This window comes from Oryctolagus cuniculus, chromosome 19, assembly GCF_051225735.1.
Source record: "Oryctolagus cuniculus isolate XC-2025 breed Fujian yellow rabbit chromosome 19, ASM5122573v1, whole genome shotgun sequence".
NCBI classification, from domain to species: Eukaryota; Metazoa; Chordata; class Mammalia; order Lagomorpha; family Leporidae; genus Oryctolagus; species Oryctolagus cuniculus.
The window spans coordinates 69235708-69256861 of NC_142885.1; the positions used below are offsets into that span (position 1 = coordinate 69235708).

Genomic DNA, 21154 nt, shown 5'->3' on the forward strand with positions numbered 1-21154 from the left:
ACACGCACGCCGCCGTGACGCCTTGAGGAGAGTGAGCGCTGTCACTGCAGTTGCAAGCAGTGCTTACTCCAGTGTTGGTCACACGCCGCGGCTGCTCACCACACAGACCTAACCGAAACTTGGCGGGCTTTCACCTCAACACGGTGTTGCCGTCGTAGATTGACTAGTCTTGAATAACTCTTGTAGTGCAGCTGAGAGTAGCTGGGAAGAGAGAAGTGTTCTTAGAAAATAAGCAGTGGTGGGGCCTGCGTGAGTGTAGTGGGTGGTGCTGTCTGTGGTGGTCATCCGTCGCTGATGCCTCGGCTGACTTCCATTTATTCTTATTTGAAGACTTGGTCACAGAGTATTTCAGAGACCCTATTATACTTCATACTCAGCAGGTAAATTTTCATTAGCTAATTAATATCTTTTTTTTAAAGGACAATTTCAAAGGATCAGTTTGAAAAGAAGAAAAACGATACCTTAGACCCCGAACCGTGAGTATATGGTTCTTTATTGACATTGTGACTTTTTAAATTAGTTTTCAGATCTAGATATTACTCAGATTGGCTTGTAAGAGAAAACATGGTCAGATACAGATTCTTCCTTATGCCTCTATAAGACGTGCTCCTCCGATGACCAGGTTTCAGCAGTGACAGGATTAGTTGCATGTTTTGTTTCTAATAACTTTTTGGATAAAAGGGCAATTTCAGGAAGTAGCCATCTTAGAGACTGCATTCTGAAAATAAATAATGTGAAACTTAGTTTACTTGTGTTCTTGCCAGTGTCTTTGATATGGTATATTCCCAAAAGGCATTGTCAAATACCATGAGTCTTTGAAACGTTCACAGAAATGCATAATATGAAAGAACTATGCATGGATTGAGGAGTTTTTGCTTCAAAATAAACTTAATCTCTGATTTGTTAGGGAGTTACTTATTTGAAAGGCTTTAGTGACAAAAAGAGAGATCTTCCATCAGGATGCTGATTCACTCCCTAAATGGCCACAAAACCAGAGTTGGGCCAGGCCAGTGCCAGCACAAAGGAACTCTGTCTGCATCTCCCACGTGGGTGCAGGGGCTGAGCACTAGGGCCGTCTTCTACTGCCTTCCCAGGCACACTAGCAGGAAGCTGGATCAAAAGCAGAGCTGCATGGCCTGGGACAGCAGTGGAAGATGGTCCGAGTCCTTTGGCCCCTGCACCCGTGTGGGAGACCCAGAGGAGGCTCCTGGCTCCTGGCTTCAGATCGCGCAGGTCTGGCTGTTGTGGCCATCTGGGGAATGAACCAACAGATAGAAGACACCTCTCTTTATCTCTACCTCTTTCTGTAACTATGACTTTCAAATAAGTAAAATAGATCTTTAAAAAAAAAAAGAAAGAAAGAACGCAAACAGAGCTGCTGTGTCTCGAATCGGTGCTCCAGCATAGGGTGCTGATGTTGGAGGTGGGAGCTTAACCAGCTGTGCCATAGCACCCAGCACCAGCTTTAACTTAATCTTTTAAATCATTGGCCCACACACTCTTAAAATGTATATATGATTTTGAAAGGCAGAGTGACAGAGAGATCTTTGATTGACTAGTTCACTCCTGAAATGGTGACAAAGCCAGGGCTGGGCCAGGCCAGTGCCAGGAGCCAGGAATTTCATCCGGTCTCCTACGTGTATGCCAGGGCCCCTAGCACTTGGGCCGCCTTCTGCTACCTTCCCAGGCGCATTGACAGAGAGCGGGACGGAAGCCTCCCAGCCGGAACTCTCACTGGAGCTCTGACGTGGGTGTCTGTATCCCCCGCCTCACCACCATGCCAGCCCCTGAAATACTTTGAACTTGACTTTGCCACAGAGATAGAGCGCATTGCTGTGTCTGCCTGGCAGTAGCCCCTGAAGAGACTTCACAGAGTGCCTAGGGTGCCCAGCCTCCTTCCAGGTCCCCGAGCAGAGTCCCGGGGGATGCCCATCCTGCGTGGCTTGCTGAGTGTGGCTTCCAGGAGCACCACCTGCTTGGGAAATGGGAACTGTGAAGCACCCAGAGTCGCCTTGGCCCTGAGCCTCCCAGCTGCAGGGAACCACACAGGCCACACTGGGAAGCTGCCCCTTCCCTTCTGGAAGGTCACTTGCTGCACTTCCTGTGCACTGGGGCTGTGGCGGTGCCTGAGACACTTCCCCAGACCCGCCTGTGCCTGTGACCGCCAGTGGTGGTTCCTCCTGCTGTTCCGCCTCTTTGCTCACATATGTGCGTCCTGGTTTATGTTCGTGGTTCAAGTGGTCGTGCCAGGTGGTGGGGATGTGTGGGGGCTGAAGAAGGGCTGCTGCTCTGAGCCAGGCGCAGTCTGTCAGGGAGGCAAGAGGCAAGTGTGGCAGCCTGGGCAGGGCAGTCACCGCTGTTGGGGTCAGTGGACAGGAGGTGACACCTCTAGAAGCAGATGTAGGGGGAGGGGTGGAGCATTCTAGACACAATGGAATCGAAGAACACAGGTTGCCTAGCAGGGGCCCTTCCTGAGGCGTGGACTCTGGTGTGGCTTTGTCCCACGTGTGCAGGGAGGTCGTGAGGAGGAGCCTTGGTTTCTGGGGTGGAAGGACCAGGGCATGTGGGACAGACTGATCAGAGGAGAAGACTCAGACCTCGCACGGGCAGCTAGTCAGAAGGTGGCAGCAGCAGCCAGGCAAGGTCCAATCCTGATCTAAAGCAAGTACATCTGACGGTGGAGGGGACCCCTGGGCGAGGAGCCAGCTGACGGGTTAGTGATAACTTCAGGGAGGGTGCAATGCCAAAGTGATGTTTTGGGGTCTAGAACGTACAGCATCCTGGTGACATTTCATTGATGTGCAAGGGGTGTGATGGCACGGAAGCTGAGGGCATTCCTGCCTGGCTGCCTTTCGAAGGCTGTGCAGTTGGGCCGCCCCCGGTCCACACGGCTTTGTGTGTGTGCTATTCCCCAGCCGAGACCGAAGGCTCCCCCCAGTACAGGCACAGGAAGGTGGAGGGTCTGGGCCACGCTACGAGAGGGCCAGAGCCCACGAGTGTGGGGGAGCCAGGGTACTTTCTGTCCCCTGTCCCCTAAACCTTCCAGGCTGTGTGACCTGTGGCAGCACTGAGGGAGCGAGGTGAGAACCAGCAGAGGTTTTGACCTTGGAATGTCTTGGCATTTAAGTCTCCGAGGTGAGGCAGATCCTGGAGGCAGCAGAGCCGGGGTGCCAGCCGTGGGCTGTCACAGGCAGTGCAGGGAGTCGATGGATCTTGAAGATGCCATACCAGTGTTTGTGTGAACCAGACCTGTCTGCTTAATGGTAGGCCTGGCGTCTGACACCTTCCATAGTGACAGCAGCATCAGGCCTGCTGTAGCAGCTGTGACCGGACCACACGGCCTTCAGTATCCTCCTAGGAACTGTATTTATACACCGAAGGTATTGTCCTCTGTTTCCTAAGTCAGCTGAGGCACGTGAAGTCACTTCGAGAAAGTATGTGTAGTCGTGTGAAGAAGTAGTGGCCTTAATTTACGGTGTAAGGAGACTTTGAGAAGTTCACAGAGCAGTGAACATTGAGCACAGCGCATGAAACGCCACTCGGGGATGCCCACGTCTCTGACCAGGGTCCAAGTTCACAGAGTATTTGCATTACCACTGAATGCCAATTTCCACGAAAGTCTTTGAATCATCTTGGTAGTTTGTGAAAAGATAAGGTTGCGTTTCTGGTTGCAAAGGGAGGTTGGGAGCAAGAGGAGTGAGGCGCTTGTTCTCTGGAGGAGAGGTGGGAGGTCAGCCTCGCCTGTGTCAGCCTCAGAGGCGCTCCTGGTGGCCCTGAGAACAAGGTGTGCGCACACTCAGGCGCCTGCGGCTGGTTTCATTTGTGTTTCTGAGTGCGTAACTTTGGGCTTTTTGTCTCCTAGTTTTGTTGATTGCAAAGAGTGTGGACGGAAGATGCATCAGATTTGTGTGCTGCATTATGACATCATTTGGCCTTCGGGGTAAGTCATTTCCTGTGGTCTTGGAACCGGTGAGCAGCTCGGCCTTGCGGGGTCGGGGTGACAGTGGCGGTCTCTTCCTTGTTGTCAGACTGCAGCAATCATAGGAGCTGGCGGTTAGTTCTAACTTGAAGTCTTAAGTGTTTGCCCGCTTTAGGAATGGGAGAATCAAAGCTGTCTGCCTCTTCACTTTTTTTATAATGATGTGATGCAGATGCCAACAAAGGGTTGTGATGCTGTGTTTTGCTGGTTTGGCAGCACATGCTGGTGGATGGAATCTGATCACACCTTTTTTTTCCCCAGCTTTGTATGCGACAACTGCTTGAAGAAAACTGGCAGACCTCGAAAAGAAAACAAATTCAGTGCTAAGAGTAAGTCTGTGGGAGACTTTTGTTTCCTGAACGGTCCTCTTTAGAACTTGGGCACATTGTCCTGGTCTCCTTGGGTGCCTCTCAGTCGATGAGTACTTTTACAGCTCAGTTATCTAAGGTTTTAATCTATTTTTTAATACTTGATATTTTTATTTTTATTGATTGATTGATTTGAAAGTCAGAGGTACACAGAGAGGAGAGGCAGAGAGAGAGAGAGAGGTCTTCCACCCGATGGTTCACTCCCCAATTGGCTGCAACGGCTGAAGCTGTACCAATCCGAAGCCAGGAGCCAGGAGCTTCTTCTGGGTCTCCCATGCAGGTGCAGGGGCCCAAGGACTTGGGCCATCTTCCACTGCTTTTCCAGGCCATAGCAGAGAGCTGTATCAAGTGGAGCATCTGGGTCTCGAACCGGCACCCATATGGGATGCCAGTGCTTCAGGCCAGGGCATTAACCCACTGCGCCACAGCGCCAGCCCCAATACTTGCTATTTTTCTTGTCTTACCCATAAATAGTCATGTGGCTTGATCTTTATATGAAAGTCAGCTTTTATGATCAGTCTGTTTTAAGTTAATTTTTGAATTTATTTACTTACATGAGGTCTTGTCTTGCTGGTTCACTCACTCATTGCCTGCACACAGTGGCAGGTGTCCAGAGCTGAGAGCCAGGATTTTCATCCAGATCTTTCTGTCTTGGTTGCAAGAAGGGGAAGACCCCTTGGAGGGTCTGCACAAACAGGAAGCTGCAGTCAGGAACTGGAGCCCAGTGCAGAACGTGGGCGTCCACACCGTGCTGTGCTTGCTGCCCCAGAGCAGGGCTTAACGCAAGTTCAAACTCTGCTGTTAACCAGAATTTATATATTTATTTGAAAGAGTTACACAGAGAGAGAGAGGTCTTCCATCCAATGGTTCACTCTCCAGTTGGCCGCAACGGCCGGAGCTGCGCTGATCTGAAGCCGGGAGCCAGGAGCCTCTTCTGGGTCTCCCATCGGGTGCAGGGGCCCAGCACGTAGGCTGCTTTCCCGGTGCATCAGCAGGGAGCTGGATCAGAAGGGCGCAGCCAGGACATGAGCCCATGCCCATTGTGGGACGCCAGTGCTGCAGGCCCAGGCTCAGCCCACTACTCCACAGCGCCGGCCCCCCAGGTTCACCCCAGTAAGGAGTCTTGTGAAATGCCAGGTCGTTGTTTAAATGTCTCTGATTGGGAAATACTAGAGAGTCGATGAAGAAGACCGGCGTCCCGGTGAGCCTTGTGCCACTTTCCTTTGCAGGCATCTGTGAGGCGTGCTCTGTGCCACACCGAGTGTTGACCCTTGTTTCTTCCTTGGGGGCTGGCCTCGTGAGGGGGAGCGGCCTAAGAACGGCCACCCTGTCAGGGTGCACACTCGCTTGGAGACGGTGGGCATAGGGCCAGACTCACATGCCTGTGCAGTTCCTGTCCTCCACATGACTGGAGAGTCCCTGAAGCAGCAGGCCATCTTCGGCTGATGCTTTGTGGGTGGTTCCTGGAATGTTCTAGTCTGCAGAGCTGGTCACTCACCAGAAACCCGCCTTCCCTGAGGGTGTAGTGCCCATCCTCTGGGGAAGCACCAGCCAGTCTGATTGCTCTAGGTGTCCTGCTGCGGGGTGCTGGTGGCGGGAAGGGCCTGGGGCCTGGGGTAGAAGGACACAGCCCGGCCCCTCCTTGGGCCTGGCTTCCACCCCACAGCTCCTGCCAGACCTAGGGCTACCTCTACCTCTAGTTCTTCTGCCCCTCACTATTAGAAAAAGATGGAAATGTCTGGGAGTGTTGTTGGTTTTCTGGCTGTCGAGTGCCTGAGCTCCCTGAGTCCACCTGAGGAAGACAGGACCCCTCCTGTGTTTGGAGAGCTTCGCTCCTTTACAACGTCGGCCGTGGGACGGGAGTTGTTTCACAGCGAGTGAAGCCTCCTCTGGGGACACCCGCAGCCCACGTCAGCATGCCGGTCCGAGCCGCTTTCTGCCCGTTGGCCCGGGAAGGCAGTGGACAGCAGCTCGGGTCTCTGGGTCCCAGCTCTGGTCTGTCCTCAGGCTGGATGTTACAGATGCTTGAGGAGGGAGCCGGCGGATAGACGGTGTCTCTCTGTCTCCCCTGCTCTGTCACTCTGCCTTTCAAATAAGCAGATAAATAAGGTCTCCAGTAAGACAGATGTAAGACTGTGCCAGGAGAAAGGTGGTGCTGTGGTCTCACTGGCCTTTGCCTAAGCCTCTCACCTGCTCCTTCGGACTTCCTAGGACTGCAGACCACACGCCTGGGAAACCACCTGGAAGACCGAGTGAACAAATTCCTGCGGCGCCAAAACCACCCTGAAGCCGGGGAGGTTTTCGTCAGAGTGGTGGCCAGCTCGGACAAGACCGTGGAAGTCAAGCCTGGGATGAAGTCTCGGTGTGTGTGCTGTGCTCTCCGGCCGCAGCCAGGGCCCGCGCGTGCAGGGCCCTCCTGGCAGCCCAGCACGTCTCCCAGAATGCGGGCCCGTGCGGGGGTGCCGTGCCTGCGTGAGGCTGGGAAGACATGGTTGCGGCTTGCGGGGAGGCACGGCCGTGTTGCCCCAAGACGTGAGGCAGGTGCGGAGCAGAGGCTGTGGAAGCAGGACGTTAAGCGCTGGCTTTTCTTCCAGGTTTGTGGACTCTGGGGAGATGTCCGAGTCCTTCCCATATCGAACCAAAGCGCTCTTTGCTTTTGAGGAAATTGATGGAGTGGATGTGTGCTTCTTTGGAATGCATGTCCAAGAATATGGCTCCGATTGCCCGCCTCCAAACACAAGGTAATCCCAGCTCTTCCCTTAGTAAGTGTCTTAGGGGAACTGTGTGCTTTGGTTCTGGGAAGTTAGGTTAAGCCGCCGTTAGCCAAGCTTAGTTTTGTTTACCTGAGAACTCATGGAAAATGAAGGGACTAGACGACTGTGGCGAGTGTGCGTGTCCCCGGTCCGGGGCCCTGGCCTCCCCGCCGCCTCCGTCTCACCTAAGCAGGTGTCCGCACTCATGAGAGGCGCCTCTGCCGGGAGTTCCCTCCTGCTGAGGCAAGAATGGCAGTGGGCAGGGGCGCTGCCGGCGGCTTCGGCAGAGCCTGTTTCTGCAGATTTCTTGGATACTGCTGTTTGGTTTCCAGTTTGAGGGGTACCTTGAGTTAAAAATGGACCCACCCCACTCCCGCAGGCGTGTGTACATATCCTACCTGGACAGTATTCACTTCTTCCGGCCCCGTTGCCTCCGGACAGCCGTTTACCACGAGATCCTTATTGGATATCTAGAATATGTGAAGAAATTGGGGTAAGTTTGGACTAAACTGTTCAGAGCTAGTCAGAGCTCTCTGCATTTCTCGGTGTGTGTGTGTTGTGAAGTCATAATTGCACGGTTTATGTTGGCTGTGTTGTTTCTCGCACCCCGAGGTCAGGTCGGGAGCGAGTGTGGGGCCAGGTGTTCCCAGGGCGCGTGCTCTTCCTCTGCCTTTGCCTGCTTTTCCTTCTCCTGCACTTCACTGGGGCGTAACTCCACACCCAGAACTCGCCTGTCACAGGTGTGTGCCTCAGCGGGTGTTCGGAGGCGTTGCCACGTGGTGGAGCCATCAGCACACGTTGGTGTTGGAGCGTTTCCATGGCCGTGCGGATTCCACACGCTGTGCCATTGGTCTCTCTCGCCTCTGCCCCAACCCCTCATCCACTTCCCGTCTCTGTGCCTTTGTCTTTTCTGTGTAAGTGGGATCCTTAGTGTGTGGTCTGTGGTCTGACTTCGTTGGCTTTGCTTGTATGCTCTAGATCTACCGCATTGTTTTCGCAGACTTGAAAAGGTTAGAGGGACTTGATGAAAGGGTCTTAAAGAATGCGACGGTTGTGACGTGAACCCCTTAGAGAGATGCTGGGCCGAGCTGCCTTGGCAGCGTGCAGGAGGAGGCAGGCGGGGCCCAGCGCCTCCCTGCGCCGCCTTCCCTCTGCCTGGGGGCTCTGTGACAAGGCTGCAGCTTTGCGCTGTGTTTCTGGCCCTGCCTGGCACACGCCCAGGGGGAGAGAGAAGTTGTAGCTTTTGAGTTTGCAGGTAGTAAAGATTCAGCCATACCCGCCTCAGCACACTGGCTCGGAACCTGAGTCTCTGTCAGGCTCTACCACAAGCATTATGAAAATTTCTGTGTTTTCTTCCTTGTGTGTAATATGTATCCAAGTGTTGGTCCCTGCTGCTCCGCTGTAGCTCCTTGAAGGCAGGGCCATTTGCTGACGCTGATCTGACTTGGGCGTGTGTCTGGCAGGTATGTGACAGGGCACATCTGGGCCTGTCCCCCAAGTGAAGGAGACGACTACATCTTCCATTGCCACCCCCCTGACCAAAAAATCCCGAAGCCAAAACGCCTGCAGGAGTGGTACAAGAAGATGCTGGACAAGGCGTTCGCCGAGCGCATCATTCACGACTACAAGGTACCGGTGCCCAGTGACGCGTGTGCTGCCGCCGCCTCTCACCCTCACTCACTGTACGGCGGGGTCCACTTCCGAGGAGGGAGAAGTCGAGGCGTAAGGTGAACGTGGAGCAGCCTCTGAGAGTGGCGCCCTTGTGCCGCTGGCCCCCACGCCACTTGCAGCAGTGCGCGTGCCCAGACCCAGAGCGGCCTGTGGGCCCCTCACGGCGGTGTTCTTCCCTCTCAGGACATTCTCAAACAAGCAACCGAAGACAGGCTCACCAGTGCCAAGGAACTGCCCTATTTTGAAGGTGATTTCTGGCCCAACGTGTTGGAAGAGAGCATCAAGGAGCTGGAGCAGGAGGAGGAGGAGAGGAAGAAAGAGGAGAGCACTGCCGCCAGCGAGACCACCGAGGTAGGGACCTCCGGGCCCAGCGGGGGCGCTGGGGCTGGTCACTGCCTGCGGCCCCGAGCGGGGAAGGGGCCGAGCCTGTGGAGTGCAGTGCCGGCAGGAGCCACGCTGCTTCGTGAGGAAGGCCCTCCGCGAGCGGCTGCTTCGCTGCAGCTCCTGCCTGCTGCTTGTGCAGTCCATGCTTGCCGAGGTCATTGAGGGCCCTTCCTGCCCTGCAGTGAGGGTGGGGCGGGGCTGAGAGGCGGCTGTGGAGAACCGGGGAGAGCAGGGAGGCCCTGGGCCTTAGCCTGCCGGGGACGATGCCGGGCAGGACCACGACGCATGTGGCGGCTGGGCAGCTGTGGTGTGGGGAACTGTGAGGGTAGCAGGCCCAGGAGATGGGGTGGGGGGCCTGAGCAGCCGAGCGGTGTTGCTGCTGCCCACTGCCCCTTGTGGATGGCCAGGAAGAGGCACGAGGACTCAGGCCCTGGGCAGGCTAGAGGAGTCAGCAGGCAGTGGTGTCTGAGGCCGCTGCCATCGTGTGCTGTGACCCTGAGGCAGCACTTCTCCGTCTAGCAGACCAGGATGTGGTGTGAGCTCATGTCCCCAGTGGTTCCTGACTCCTGTCATCCAGCCACGCTCCAGAGCCTGGCTGATACTGGCTGGCATTTGGTGGTTTAACACTTGAGCCGTTTGCTTCCTCCATGGAGTAAGTCAGGAGGATGTGCAGAGTGAGGACAGGTGTCAGTGGCTGACCCAGAGGCCAGTGCCTTGTGAGCCCTGAAGGTCATCTCTGAGGGTGGCCCAGCTCTGGGCCTCGAGTGATCTCAACCAGTGCACAGAGCCCTTGGGCGCCTCTGAGGGCGGGCAGACCTACCTCTGACGGGGTGAGGCTGGGCCGTCCACAGCGTCCAGGTGGATGAGGGGCTCATGCTGGAGCCAGCCTTGGCCACTGGTGGCCCAGGACTTGGTGGGGGCGGGGGCCAGAACTCTGAGGTTTGGGGATGGACTCACCATCGTGTGGGCAGCTCCCAGGTGCTGTGGTGAGGACATACCACCATGGCCACGCCCAGGGCTTGCGGGCGTTCGCCTCCATTCCAGCCCACACTGGGGCCGCAGTGCTGCCCCGCCGTAAGCAGCCACACTTCCAAGGCACAGCAGCAGCGGACGCCTGCCGTGGCGTCACCAGTGGGAACGAGATGTAGCTGGCTGCTTGTGCTCCCAGTCTGGTGAAGAATTACCTGCACAAGAGACTGAGTGCATAGGTGAAGAGAAAAATGAAATGTGATTGCTCTGAAGGGCAAAAATTTTATTATTATTTAGCCGATTTTTTTTTTTATGGTAAAAAATTTATTTGAAAGGGAGAGAACAAAAGGGAGATCTTCCATCCATTGGTTCACTTTCCAAATGGCTGCAACAGCCAAGGCCAGGCCAGGCCAGGCCAAAGCCAGGAGCTTCATCTGGGTCTTCCATATGGGTGGCAGGGACACCAAGCACTTGGGCCATCTTGCGCTGCTTTTCCTAGGTCCATTAGTAGGGAGCTGGATTGAGAGTGGAGCAGCCAGGACACAGTCTTGAGCCCATACAGGATGCTGGTGTCGCAGGTGGCAGCTTAACCCAGTGCACCATAATGCTGGCCCCTACTTTTTTTAAGATTATTTATTTTTAAAGAATTACAGAGAGGGAACGACACAAAGTGATCTTCTATCCACTGGTTGATTATTTATTTTGAAAGAGTTACACAGAGAGGGAGAGACACTGAGATCAGTCTCTCCATTGGTTCACTCCCCAGATGTTTGCAAGGGCCCCAAGCCTGAGCCAGACCAAAGCCAAGAGCCAGAAGCTTCATCCAGGTTTCCCATATGGGTGGCAGGGGCCTACATAGTTGGGCCATCTTCTCATGCCTTCCTGGTTGCATTAGCAGGTAGCTAGATTCAAAGTGGAGCAGCCGGGATTCAAGACAGCACCCATGTGAGATGCTGGCTGGCCTCACAGGTGGCTACTTTACCCACTGTGTCACAATGCTGGGCCCCCAGCCATACTCTCCCTAAATGTTAAGCAGTGAACACGTTGAATAATATCTTTTGAAAATAGACTTTGTGTTTGAGAGATTTAAGGCTTTTAGAAAAATTGAACAGAGAATTCCAGCAAAACCGGCGCACCTCCCATTAGTGGGGTGCATCTGTTGCATTTAACTGAAGTTCAGACTTTATTCAGATTTCCCCAGTAAACCTTTTCTGTCCCAGGGTGCCAGCGAAGCCACATAACTTTGTCATGCCCCTTCAGCACATCTTGGCACCCGCAGTGTCTCTTGTGGGTCTGCATTCTCCTGCTAAAAACCACGCTGTCAGCACCAGGGCCGCCTGCCTTTCCCGTCGTGAGGTGTAAAGTTGTCTGCAGGACAGGAACACTGAACTGAGAAGCACGACCCTCTCATTTACCTGCAGCCACCAACTGCAGTCCAAGCAGGCCTGGCAGGGGGTAGCCGGGTCCGGGAGGCAGTCCTGCGTCCCTAGGGCCACTAGTATCTTTCATGTGCGTCTCACAAAAAAACACCGTGGGTGTTTGGAGCCCTTCTCAAGGCAAAGAACAAGATGTCGTGCCTGTGAGATGTGACACGGAACTCCGAGTGTCCAGTAGAATAGTGAGGCATCATGGGAAACGGCTTCCACGGGCCCTCGCTCCTCAGGTTTCTGAGCTGGTGTGCTGGGTCTGCAGGGGCAGGCCAGGCTCCGCTTCCGTCCTTGCCGCTCTCTCCTCTCTCTTCCTAAGGACGCTGCGTGTTCAGGGCCCGTGTGCTGGTGGGGTCGGCTGCAGGCCCCTGCGAGGCTGGGCGGCCTGACGTGACGGCTCTGCGTGTGTTGCAGGGCAGTCAGGGCGACAGCAAGAACGCCAAGAAGAAGAACAACAAGAAAACCAACAAGAATAAGAGCAGCATCAGCCGTGCCAACAAGAAGAAACCCAGCGTGCCCAGCGTGTCCAACGACCTGTCCCAGAAGCTGTATGCCACCATGGAGAAGCATAAGGAGGTAGAGCTGCCAGCACAGGGGGTGGCACGGGACACGTGTGCTTGGCAGCCGGAGCTTGTGGGTTTGGTGATGCCGCGCCATGGTGTGCCGGTGGCGGGTGGGCTGTGCGCTCTCCGGGGCTAATGCTGCTCCTCTCCCCAGGTCTTCTTTGTGATCCACCTGCACGCAGGGCCTGTTATCAACACCCTGCCCCCCATCGTCGACCCAGACCCGCTGCTCAGCTGTGACCTCATGGACGGGCGCGACGCCTTCCTCACGCTGGCCAGGGACAAGCACTGGGAGTTCTCCTCACTGCGCCGCTCCAAGTGGTCCACGCTGTGCATGCTGGTGGAGCTGCACACCCAGGGCCAGGACCGCTTTGTCTACACCTGTAACGAGTGCAAGCACCACGTGGAGACACGCTGGCACTGCACGGTGTGCGAGGTGGGTCTGCCCGGCAGCCAGGGCCAGGATCTGGCAGGGCTGTCGTGGGTTTGGATGTGGCCTTGGCATCTCTGTGCAGTGGCATTGGTGCTGGCTCAGGGTGAGGAGAGGAGCACGAGGCCGAAGGCTTTGTTGCTTTCTCCCTGGTGTTTCTGTGTCGGGCGCAGACCGTGCAGTGCTGAGGAAGCCTGCCTGGAGAGCCGGAGGGAGGCTCAGGGCAGACAGGCACAGACACCTGCTCCTGCTCCCGCGTGCTCCGGGGCTGGTCTAGCTGAGGATTTCGGATGCCCTCGACCCTTTGTTGTCCCGGCCCCTCACTGTTCCTAATGGGCCCCGTACACGTCTCACAGGCCTTCCTCTGCAGGTTTGGGCCTTGATGTGGAGTCGCCCGCGGGTGGGTTGTTGGGCACAGTGTGACCCTTCGCCTCTTCCACAGGGCAAGTCGTCGGGCCTGCCCTTGACCCCTCCTTCCTCCCAGGACAGTCCGTAGTCACCGCCGACCAGGGCTGCTTGCTCTGCGCTCTGCCACAGGCGGTCGCCATGCATGTCCCAGACCTCTCTGCTCCCCTCCGCTGCCTGCCTTCTTTCCCCCAGCCTCCTGCAGGCTCTTTGTCCTCCTTTTTGGGTGTTTTTTTGTAAGATTTGTTCACCTACTTGAAAGGCAGACCTGAGAGGGGACATCTTCCATCCGCTGGTTCACCCCTCAAATGTTGCAGCAGCCGGGGCTGCTCCAGGTGCAGCCAGGACCCAGGAATCCAGGTCTCATGTTGGGGGCAGGGATGCTTGGGCAATCTGCTGCTACTTCCCCAGGCACCTGAGCAAGCAGAGATCATCAGACCCGGGCCGACACGGGATGCTGACGTCGCCGGTGGCCACTCTCCGTGCTTGGCTGCAGCACTGCCCCCACTCCTGAGCCCTCACTGCTGGGACTGTCGTGTTCTTCCGGGGCTCACCATTAGTCGGCCTGGGCGCAGGGCTCCGATGTGGGGGACGTGTGTCTGCCTCCTGCTTTCCAGCTGTAGGCAGCTCTGTCCCCAGGACTTGCTTCTTGGGAAAGCCTGTGTGGTGCCTTCCCCTGGGGAGATGCCCATGGTATCTGCTGGCCCTTGGGTGGCACCTCTCGCCCTCACACTGTTGGCCTTCGTGGTCTGGGTGTGGCAGAGTCCTGATGCGATTGCGGGAGAGAGAGGAGGGAGGGGAGCCAGCGTCCCTGCCTGGGTCCTCGGGCAGACGGTCCTGTGTGTGAGCGTGCACGCCCCCAGCCCGAGGGGGCGGCCTTGCTGACCACTCTCTTTGCTTGCAGGACTATGACCTGTGCATCAACTGCTACAACACGAAGAGCCACACGCACAAGATGGTGAAGTGGGGGCTGGGCCTGGACGACGAGGGCAGCAGCCAGGGCGAGCCGCAGTCCAAGAGCCCCCAGGAGTCGCGGCGCCTGAGCATCCAGCGCTGCATCCAGTCCCTGGTGCACGCCTGCCAGTGCCGCAACGCCAACTGCTCGCTGCCGTCCTGCCAGAAGATGAAGCGGGTGGTGCAGCACACCAAGGGCTGCAAGCGGAAGACCAACGGCGGCTGCCCGGTGTGCAAGCAGCTCATCGCCCTGTGCTGCTACCACGCCAAGCACTGCCAGGAGAACAAGTGCCCCGTGCCCTTCTGCCTCAACATCAAACACAAGCTTCGCCAGCAGCAGATCCAGCACCGGCTGCAGCAGGCCCAGCTCATGCGCCGGCGGATGGCCACCATGAACACCCGCAACGTGCCTCAGCAGAGTTTGCCTTCTCCTACCTCAGCTCCGCCCGGGACCCCCACGCAGCAGCCCGGCACGCCCCAGACGCCGCAGCCCCCTGCCCAGCCCCAGCCTTCACCCGTGAGCATGTCACCAGCCGGCTTCCCCAGTGTGGCCCGGACTCAGCCCCCCACGACTGTGTCCGCAGGGAAGCCCACCAACCAGGTGCCGGCTGCCCCGCCCCCTGCCCAGCCCCCACCCGCGGCGGTGGAGGCTGCCCGGCAGATTGAGCGAGAGGCCCAGCAGCAGCAGCACCTCTACCGTGTGAACATCAACAGCGGCATGCCCCCCGGGCGCACGGGCCTGGGGACCCCCGGGAGCCAGATGGCCCCTGTGGGCCTGAATGTGCCACGGCCCAGCCAGGTCAGCGGGCCTGGCATGCCCGGCATGCCGCCTGGACAGTGGCAGCAGGCGCCCCTCCCCCCGCAGCAGCCAATGCCAGGCATGCCCAGGCCTGTGATGTCCATGCAGGCCCAGGCAGCCGTGGCTGGGCCCAGGATGCCCAGCGTCCCGCCACCCAGGAGCATCTCGCCCAGCGCCCTGCAAGACCTCCTGCGGACCCTGAAATCACCCAGCTCCCCGCAGCAGCAGCAGCAGGTGCTGAACATCCTCAAGTCCAACCCGCAGCTAATGGCAGCTTTCATCAAACAGCGCACAGCCAAGTATGTGGCCAACCAGCCCGGCCTGCAGCCCCAGCCCGGCCTGCAGGCCCAGCCCGGCATGCACCAGCAGCCCGGCCTGCAAAACCTGAACGCCATGCAAGCGGGCGTGCCTCGGCCTGGGGTGCCCCCCCAGCAGCAGGCAATGGGAGGCCTGAACGCCCCGGGCCAGGCCTTGAACATCATGAACCCAGGACACAGCCCCAGCGTGGCGAGCATGAATCCTCAGTACCGGGAGATGCTGAGGCGGCAGCTACTGCAGCAGCAGCAGCAGCAGCAGCAGCAGCAGCAGCAGGGCGGCGGGGGCGTGGCCGGGGGCGTGGCCGGGGGCATGGCTGGGCACGGCCAGTTCCAGCAGCCGCAGGGACCTGGCGGCTACGCCCCCGCCATGCAGCAGCAGCGCATGCAGCCGCACCTCCCCATCCAGGGCAGCTCCATGGGCCAGATGGCCGCTCAGATGGGACAGCTCGGCCAGATGGGACAGCCGGGGCTGGGGGCGGACGGCACCCCCAGCATCCAGCAGGCTTTGCAGCAGCGGATTCTGCAGCAGCAGCAGATGAAGCAGCAGATGGGGTCCCCAGGCCAGCCGAACCCCATGAGCCCCCAGCAACACCTGCTCTCAGGACAGCCGCAGGCCTCCCACCTCCCCGGCCAGCAGATCGCCACGTCCCTCAGCAACCAGGTGCGGTCTCCAGCCCCTGTGCAGTCTCCGCGGCCCCAGTCCCAGCCTCCACATTCCAGCCCGTCACCGCGGATACAGCCCCAGCCTTCGCCACACCACGTCTCGCCCCAGACTGGTTCCCCCCATCCCGGACTCGCAGTCACCATGGCCAGCTCCATAGATCAGGGACACTTGGGGAACCCTGAACAGAGTGCAATGCTCCCCCAGCTGAACACCCCCAGTAGGAGCACACTGTCCAGCGAACTGTCCCTGGTCGGTGACACCACAGGGGATACGCTAGAAAAATTTGTGGAGGGTTTGTAGCATTATGAGAGCATTGCGTTTGCTCCCGTTCGTGCCCCTGGACTTTTGTACTGAAAATCCAGGCGTCTAGGGCCTTTTTATTCCTAGACGGAACTGCTGCTTCCAAGCCATGGAAGGGTGGATTGATGTTTAAAGAAACAATACAAAGAATATATTTTTTTGTTAAAAACCAGTTGATTTAAATATCTGGTCTCTCTCTCTCTCTCTCTCTTTCTCTCTCTTTGGTTTTATTTTTTTGTTTTTGTTTTATTTTTGTTGTTGTTTTTTTCCTTTTTGTTTTTGGGGGAGGGGGGTTGGTTTGGATTCTTTTTGTCATTGCTGGTGATTCATGCCTTTTTTTAACGGGAAAAACAAGCTCATTATATTCATATTTTTTATTTGTATTTTCAAGACTTTAAACATTTATGTTTAAAAGTGAGAAGAAAAATAATATTCAGAAACTGATTCCTGAAATAATGCAAGCTTATAATGTATCCCGGTAACTTTCTGATGTTGCGGGAAGATTTTTTTTCTATAGTGAACTCTGTGGGCGTCTCCAAGTATTACCCCTGGACAATAGGAACTGACTCCGGTGTGCACACACGTACACACACCCACACACACATCTATCTATACGTGCTGGCTTAAGCCAAACTCTTGTCTTGCAGATGTAGAAATTGTTGCTTTGTTTCTCTGATAAAACTGGTTTTAGACAAAAAATAGGGATGATCACTCTCTTAGACCATGCTGATGTTAATAGAGAAGAAGCATTCTTTTCTTTCTTCTATGTGAAACTTGAAATGAGGAAAAGCAATTCTAGTGTAAATCATGCAAGCGCTATAATTACTATAAATAAGAAAACTCGAGAAGATTCAATCACTGTATAGAATGGTAAAGAACCAACTCATTTCTTATATCATATTGTTAAATAAACTGTGTGCAACAGACAAAAAGGGTGGTCCTTCTTGAATTCATGTACATGGTATTAACACTTAGTGTTCGGGGCTTTTTTGTTATGAAAATGCTGTTTTCAACGTTGTATTTGGACTATGCATGTGTTTTTTCCCCATTGTATATAAAGTATCGCTTAAAATTGATATAAATTACTGAAGTTTTTAACATGTATTCTGTTCTTTTAAGATCCCTGTAAGAATGTTGAAGGTTTTATTTATTTATATATATTTTTGGAGTCTGTTCTTTGTAAGACATGGTTCTGATCGTTCACTCGGAGTGGAGAGGCGGAGCCTGCAGTCTGGGGGTGGGGGTGGGTGGTGGGGAAGCCCGCCCGGTCTGAGCGGCCGCCTGGGGACGGCGCCCCGCAGCCCTGCGCCGCGGCTGTGAACAGCACTGTGCTTCCAGCTCTCGTCCCCGTCTCCCCTCCCTTCTTAGCCAGCTGCCCCCGTGCAAGGGCTTCCTGCCTTTCTAGCCACAGCGCCTGTTACGGATGCCAAGGGTGCCCCGGGGACCTGGGGTGGTTCCTGTCTCCCCCTGAAACTGCACTCAGCAGTGAGGATGGTGCCAGGCAGACTGTCCCACGTGCCACCAGGACTGAGGGCCCCTGCGCTGTCCTGCGGCTGCCGAGGGGCAGGGTCCTGAGCACTGGCTCCCAGCCCTGCTTGGAAGATGTCCCTGCACACGCACGCTCCCGGAGGGGTCCAGTGACCTGAGTTCACTCAGCACTGGACAGGTCCGTGCTTTGGGGGGGACAGCTGGCAGCAGACGTGGGCCGAGCCTCTGCTTCTGCCCCCCCACCTCCAACACACACTCGGGAGGACTGTCTGCTCTGTCCCTTGTCCTCCAGCCAAAGGCTGGCCTGAGTGGGGCGGGGAGGTGCTGTGGTGTTGAGAAATCACGGCGCAGGTAACCTCCATTTGGCCATTCTGGTCACAGATTTTCAAAAATACTTGAATACCTAACTTGAGAATCAGCCTGAGGAAACTAAGGTGCAATCTAGTTTTAGTTACACAGTTTTGAAACTTGAGTTTTAATAATGTAGATGAGGCCAGGTAAGAGTAAAGTCACCAGCTAACAGCCAGCCCTGACCAGTCCCCGTGTGCACCCCACCCCCGCGAAGGGAAGGCAGCGCCGTGGCCCTCCAGTGCGGTCCTGCTGTCCTGTCCACCTTCTGGGCCTTGCAGCTCAGTTCCTATGCCACCCTTCCCACCGAAGGGGAATCCCTGAGCCGGGGAGCAGCCCCACGCCCACACTCCCGAGGTGGCCTCTCCCAGATGCGCAGGCAGCAGGGGCAGCTGTTTCGGGTTGTCCTGGAGTTGATGGCTTCCTACGACCAACCTCATCTCTGGAGTCTGCATCGTGTGCAACCGTCGCGGGCCATCCACGTGTCAAAGGACGCAAGCAAGGGTGTGGTGTGGATACTGACGCTAGGCTAGTCGTGACCAGGCTGGAGAGCCTGGGCGCTCTTTCTCATGCTGTATGCTTAGGAGGGGGAGAGTCTTACATTTGTGGTCAAAAGAGGAAAAATTTGAAATGTGCTGGTGTTTGTAATAAAAAAGCTGGTAAAACTGCTTCGCTTCAAAGGTGGTTCCCATTGGCTAATGATCTGTCCCAGGGAGACTGGAGATAGACGCTCACTTGGGATTGTCTCAAGCATGTATGTAAAGCTGTCTTTGGAGTTTTGCTGTGTTAAAATGCTGAGCAACAGAGGGAGTGAGGTGGCTCTGCAGAACAAAACCCGTCACTTTCTGTTGCAATTGCTGTAAAATAGACCCTAAGAATTCATTTGAACCAAAATGTACTTCTAACACTGTGTAGCAAAATAAGCTACCATTTAAAAAAAACAAAATGCAGAAAACAGAAATGGGTTTTGCCAAGGAGACGACTGTACCGGTAGCCATTGTGCGCCTAGGAAGTCCATGCAGGACTGAAGCTGGGGGCATGGCCCCGCAGCCCTGATGTCGGACCCATGACCGGTGTGCAGGTGCACGCAGGGCCTACCGGGGACCGTCAAGGCACAGCACCCTCCAGGGCCGCGCGGCACAGTGTCGTATGTGTTCATTGTGACTTCATGGCGTGCGCAAGGCAGGAGGGTGGAAACGTGTCAGCTGTAAGATTTTAAAGATTGACTTATTTCAAAGAGTTCCCGAGAGAGGGAGAGATGATGGATCTTCCTTTTACTGGTTCACTCCCCAAATGGCCGCAGCAGGCCGGGGCTGGGCTGGGCTGAGGCTGGGAGCCTGGAACTCAGATTCGAGTCTCCCACGGGGATGCAGGGGCCCATGTGGGATTCTGGCATCACAGTCTGTGGCTTAACCCACGGCACCACGGCACTGGCCCCAGTTGTAAGATTAAAAAAAAAAAAAAGATTTATTTATTGAATATTTAACAGAGCTTCCATCCACTGCAGCGACCAGGGCTGGGCCCCCAGAGCCAGGAGTTTGATGGGTCTCCCACTTGGGTGCAGGGGCCCAAGCACTTGGGCCGTCCTCTGCTGCTTTCCCAGGCCATCAGCAGGGAGCTGGATTGGAAATGGAGCAGCCATATGGGATGCCAGCACTGCAGGCGCCAGCTTACCCCACTGCACCCCAGCTGTAAGATTTTAAAGGCCGTTTGCCACACCTGGACCGAACAGGAAGGCCTCCGGTGAGCTCTGAGGGGCAGAGAGGCCTTTGCAGTTTGTCTAAATTGTGCATAAAGTGGTCTCGACATAGTCGCACCGTTCTGTGGAGATGGGCAGGGACTCCTTTGGCAGGGATTTCACTGTTGACTAAACTGAAAAATTCAAAGGCAGCTGGTGGCTGTAAACACCTTGAAGTGTCAGGGTCTTTGTAAGGGGAGCAGAAGAGACTGGAGGGGCCAGATTATCAGAGGCTCACACGGGCCTGAGACCTGGCCCGAACTGGGGTCCTGGCCTTACCCTGCTCTCTGCGGGGAGTAAGGGAGGAGACAGGAGCAGCACTAACGCTCAGGCACTGCTGAGTTGTGTGCGCGCCCCAGCCTGGGAGCCGAGGAACCGCGGGGTCAGGCAGCCAGGGCAACCTGACCCCCCTTACACAGCCACCGTCAGTGCACTTTGGGGGCGCCTTGGCAAAGTGGGAGAGTTACCTGGAAGCGCTGTGTATAGGCAGCGGGCTGAAAGCAAGTTCCTTGGCTTAAGATCACGCTGCCGTGTCACGTTTGCCATTGGAGAGCGAGATGGGGATGTCCTGGTGCCAGCCAACCCCAGTGGCCACAGCACCCAGCTCCCAGTGCAGGGGACCCTGGTCCTGCCTCCCTAGTGCCTGTGAGGAGAGCGAGCTGAGTGCCGAGGGCGCCCAAGGCCCTGCTCCCACGCTGCCACGTGCACACGACCTTGTTCCTTGCACATGCCTCTTCCCAGGCGAGCACACAGAAGAGCTATCTTCCCTGTGCCGGTCTGGGGCAGGCCCGAGAGCTCTGGTTTCAGCAGCATTTGGGGTCGTGTGGCCTCAGGACCAAGACCCAAGCATCAGGACTTAGACAGGCACACAGACTGCAGATGCCTGCCACAGCCACGGCTGGGCCACGTGGGAGCCAGGAGCCAGACTCCAGCCAGGTCTCCCACAGGGGTGCCAGGGACCCAAACACTTGAGCCGGCACCCGCTGCCCGCCAGGGTGTGCACTGGCTGTGGCAGGCATTTGGGCAGTGAGCCACGGACGGAAGATGTCTTTCTCTGTTTCAAATAAAATGAAAATCATTTAAGAAAAAATTTCAAACCCGTGAGCCTGGGAAGGGGTGGGCAGGTGGGCACGGCCGTCGTGGAATCTGCTGTCCCTTTGTGGTCCTGCTCGGCCTTTCTCAATTCCCTGCCCATTTCGCTTGCCTCAGGCCACACAGGTGCACACAGCTGTCCTTTGTCCCCTTACTGTGCGACAAATGCCGGCAGCGACACACACACAAGGCAGTCGGGGCCGGATCCACGCGGGCACGGGTTCCTAACCCCACGGCTCCACTTCTCATCAGCTCCCGGCTAGGGTCCAGGTGCTTGGGCCCCTGCACCCACTCGGGAGACCCGGACGGAGCCCCTGCTTCAGCCTGGCCCAGCCCTGGCCATTTGGGGAGTGACCCAGCGGATGGAGGAGCCTCTCTCTCTAACCCTGCCTTTCAAATAACTAAATAAATATTTAAAAATAGAAAGAAAAAAAAAAAAGGAAGGCAGTCACGTCATCCGCCCTCTCCCGTGGCAGGGGAGCCCCGCCGGCCTGGTCCGAGCGAG

General features: G+C 56.2%; 1 protein-coding gene across 4 annotated transcripts in view; it reads left to right on the plus strand.

The window, feature by feature from the left end:
• Nucleotides 1-17081, plus strand: part of CREBBP (CREB binding lysine acetyltransferase) — a 136484-nt gene extending 119403 nt beyond the window's left edge. For all 4 annotated transcript variants that reach the window (XM_089321279.1, XM_051836278.3, XM_089321280.1 and 1 more), the window contains 11 exons: nucleotides 420-476; nucleotides 3863-3940; nucleotides 4241-4308; nucleotides 6559-6709; nucleotides 6942-7088; nucleotides 7480-7593; nucleotides 8564-8729; nucleotides 8955-9122; nucleotides 11966-12127; nucleotides 12269-12550; nucleotides 13854-17081. In XM_089321279.1, the coding sequence (XP_089177405.1) occupies nucleotides 420-476; nucleotides 3863-3940; nucleotides 4241-4308; nucleotides 6559-6709; nucleotides 6942-7088; nucleotides 7480-7593; nucleotides 8564-8729; nucleotides 8955-9122; nucleotides 11966-12127; nucleotides 12269-12550; nucleotides 13854-15983 (3523 nt within the window). In that variant the 3' untranslated portion in view covers nucleotides 15984-17081. The remainder of the gene's footprint in view (nucleotides 1-419; nucleotides 477-3862; nucleotides 3941-4240; nucleotides 4309-6558; nucleotides 6710-6941; nucleotides 7089-7479; nucleotides 7594-8563; nucleotides 8730-8954; nucleotides 9123-11965; nucleotides 12128-12268; nucleotides 12551-13853) is intronic.
• Nucleotides 17082-21154: the final 4073 nt, after the last annotated feature.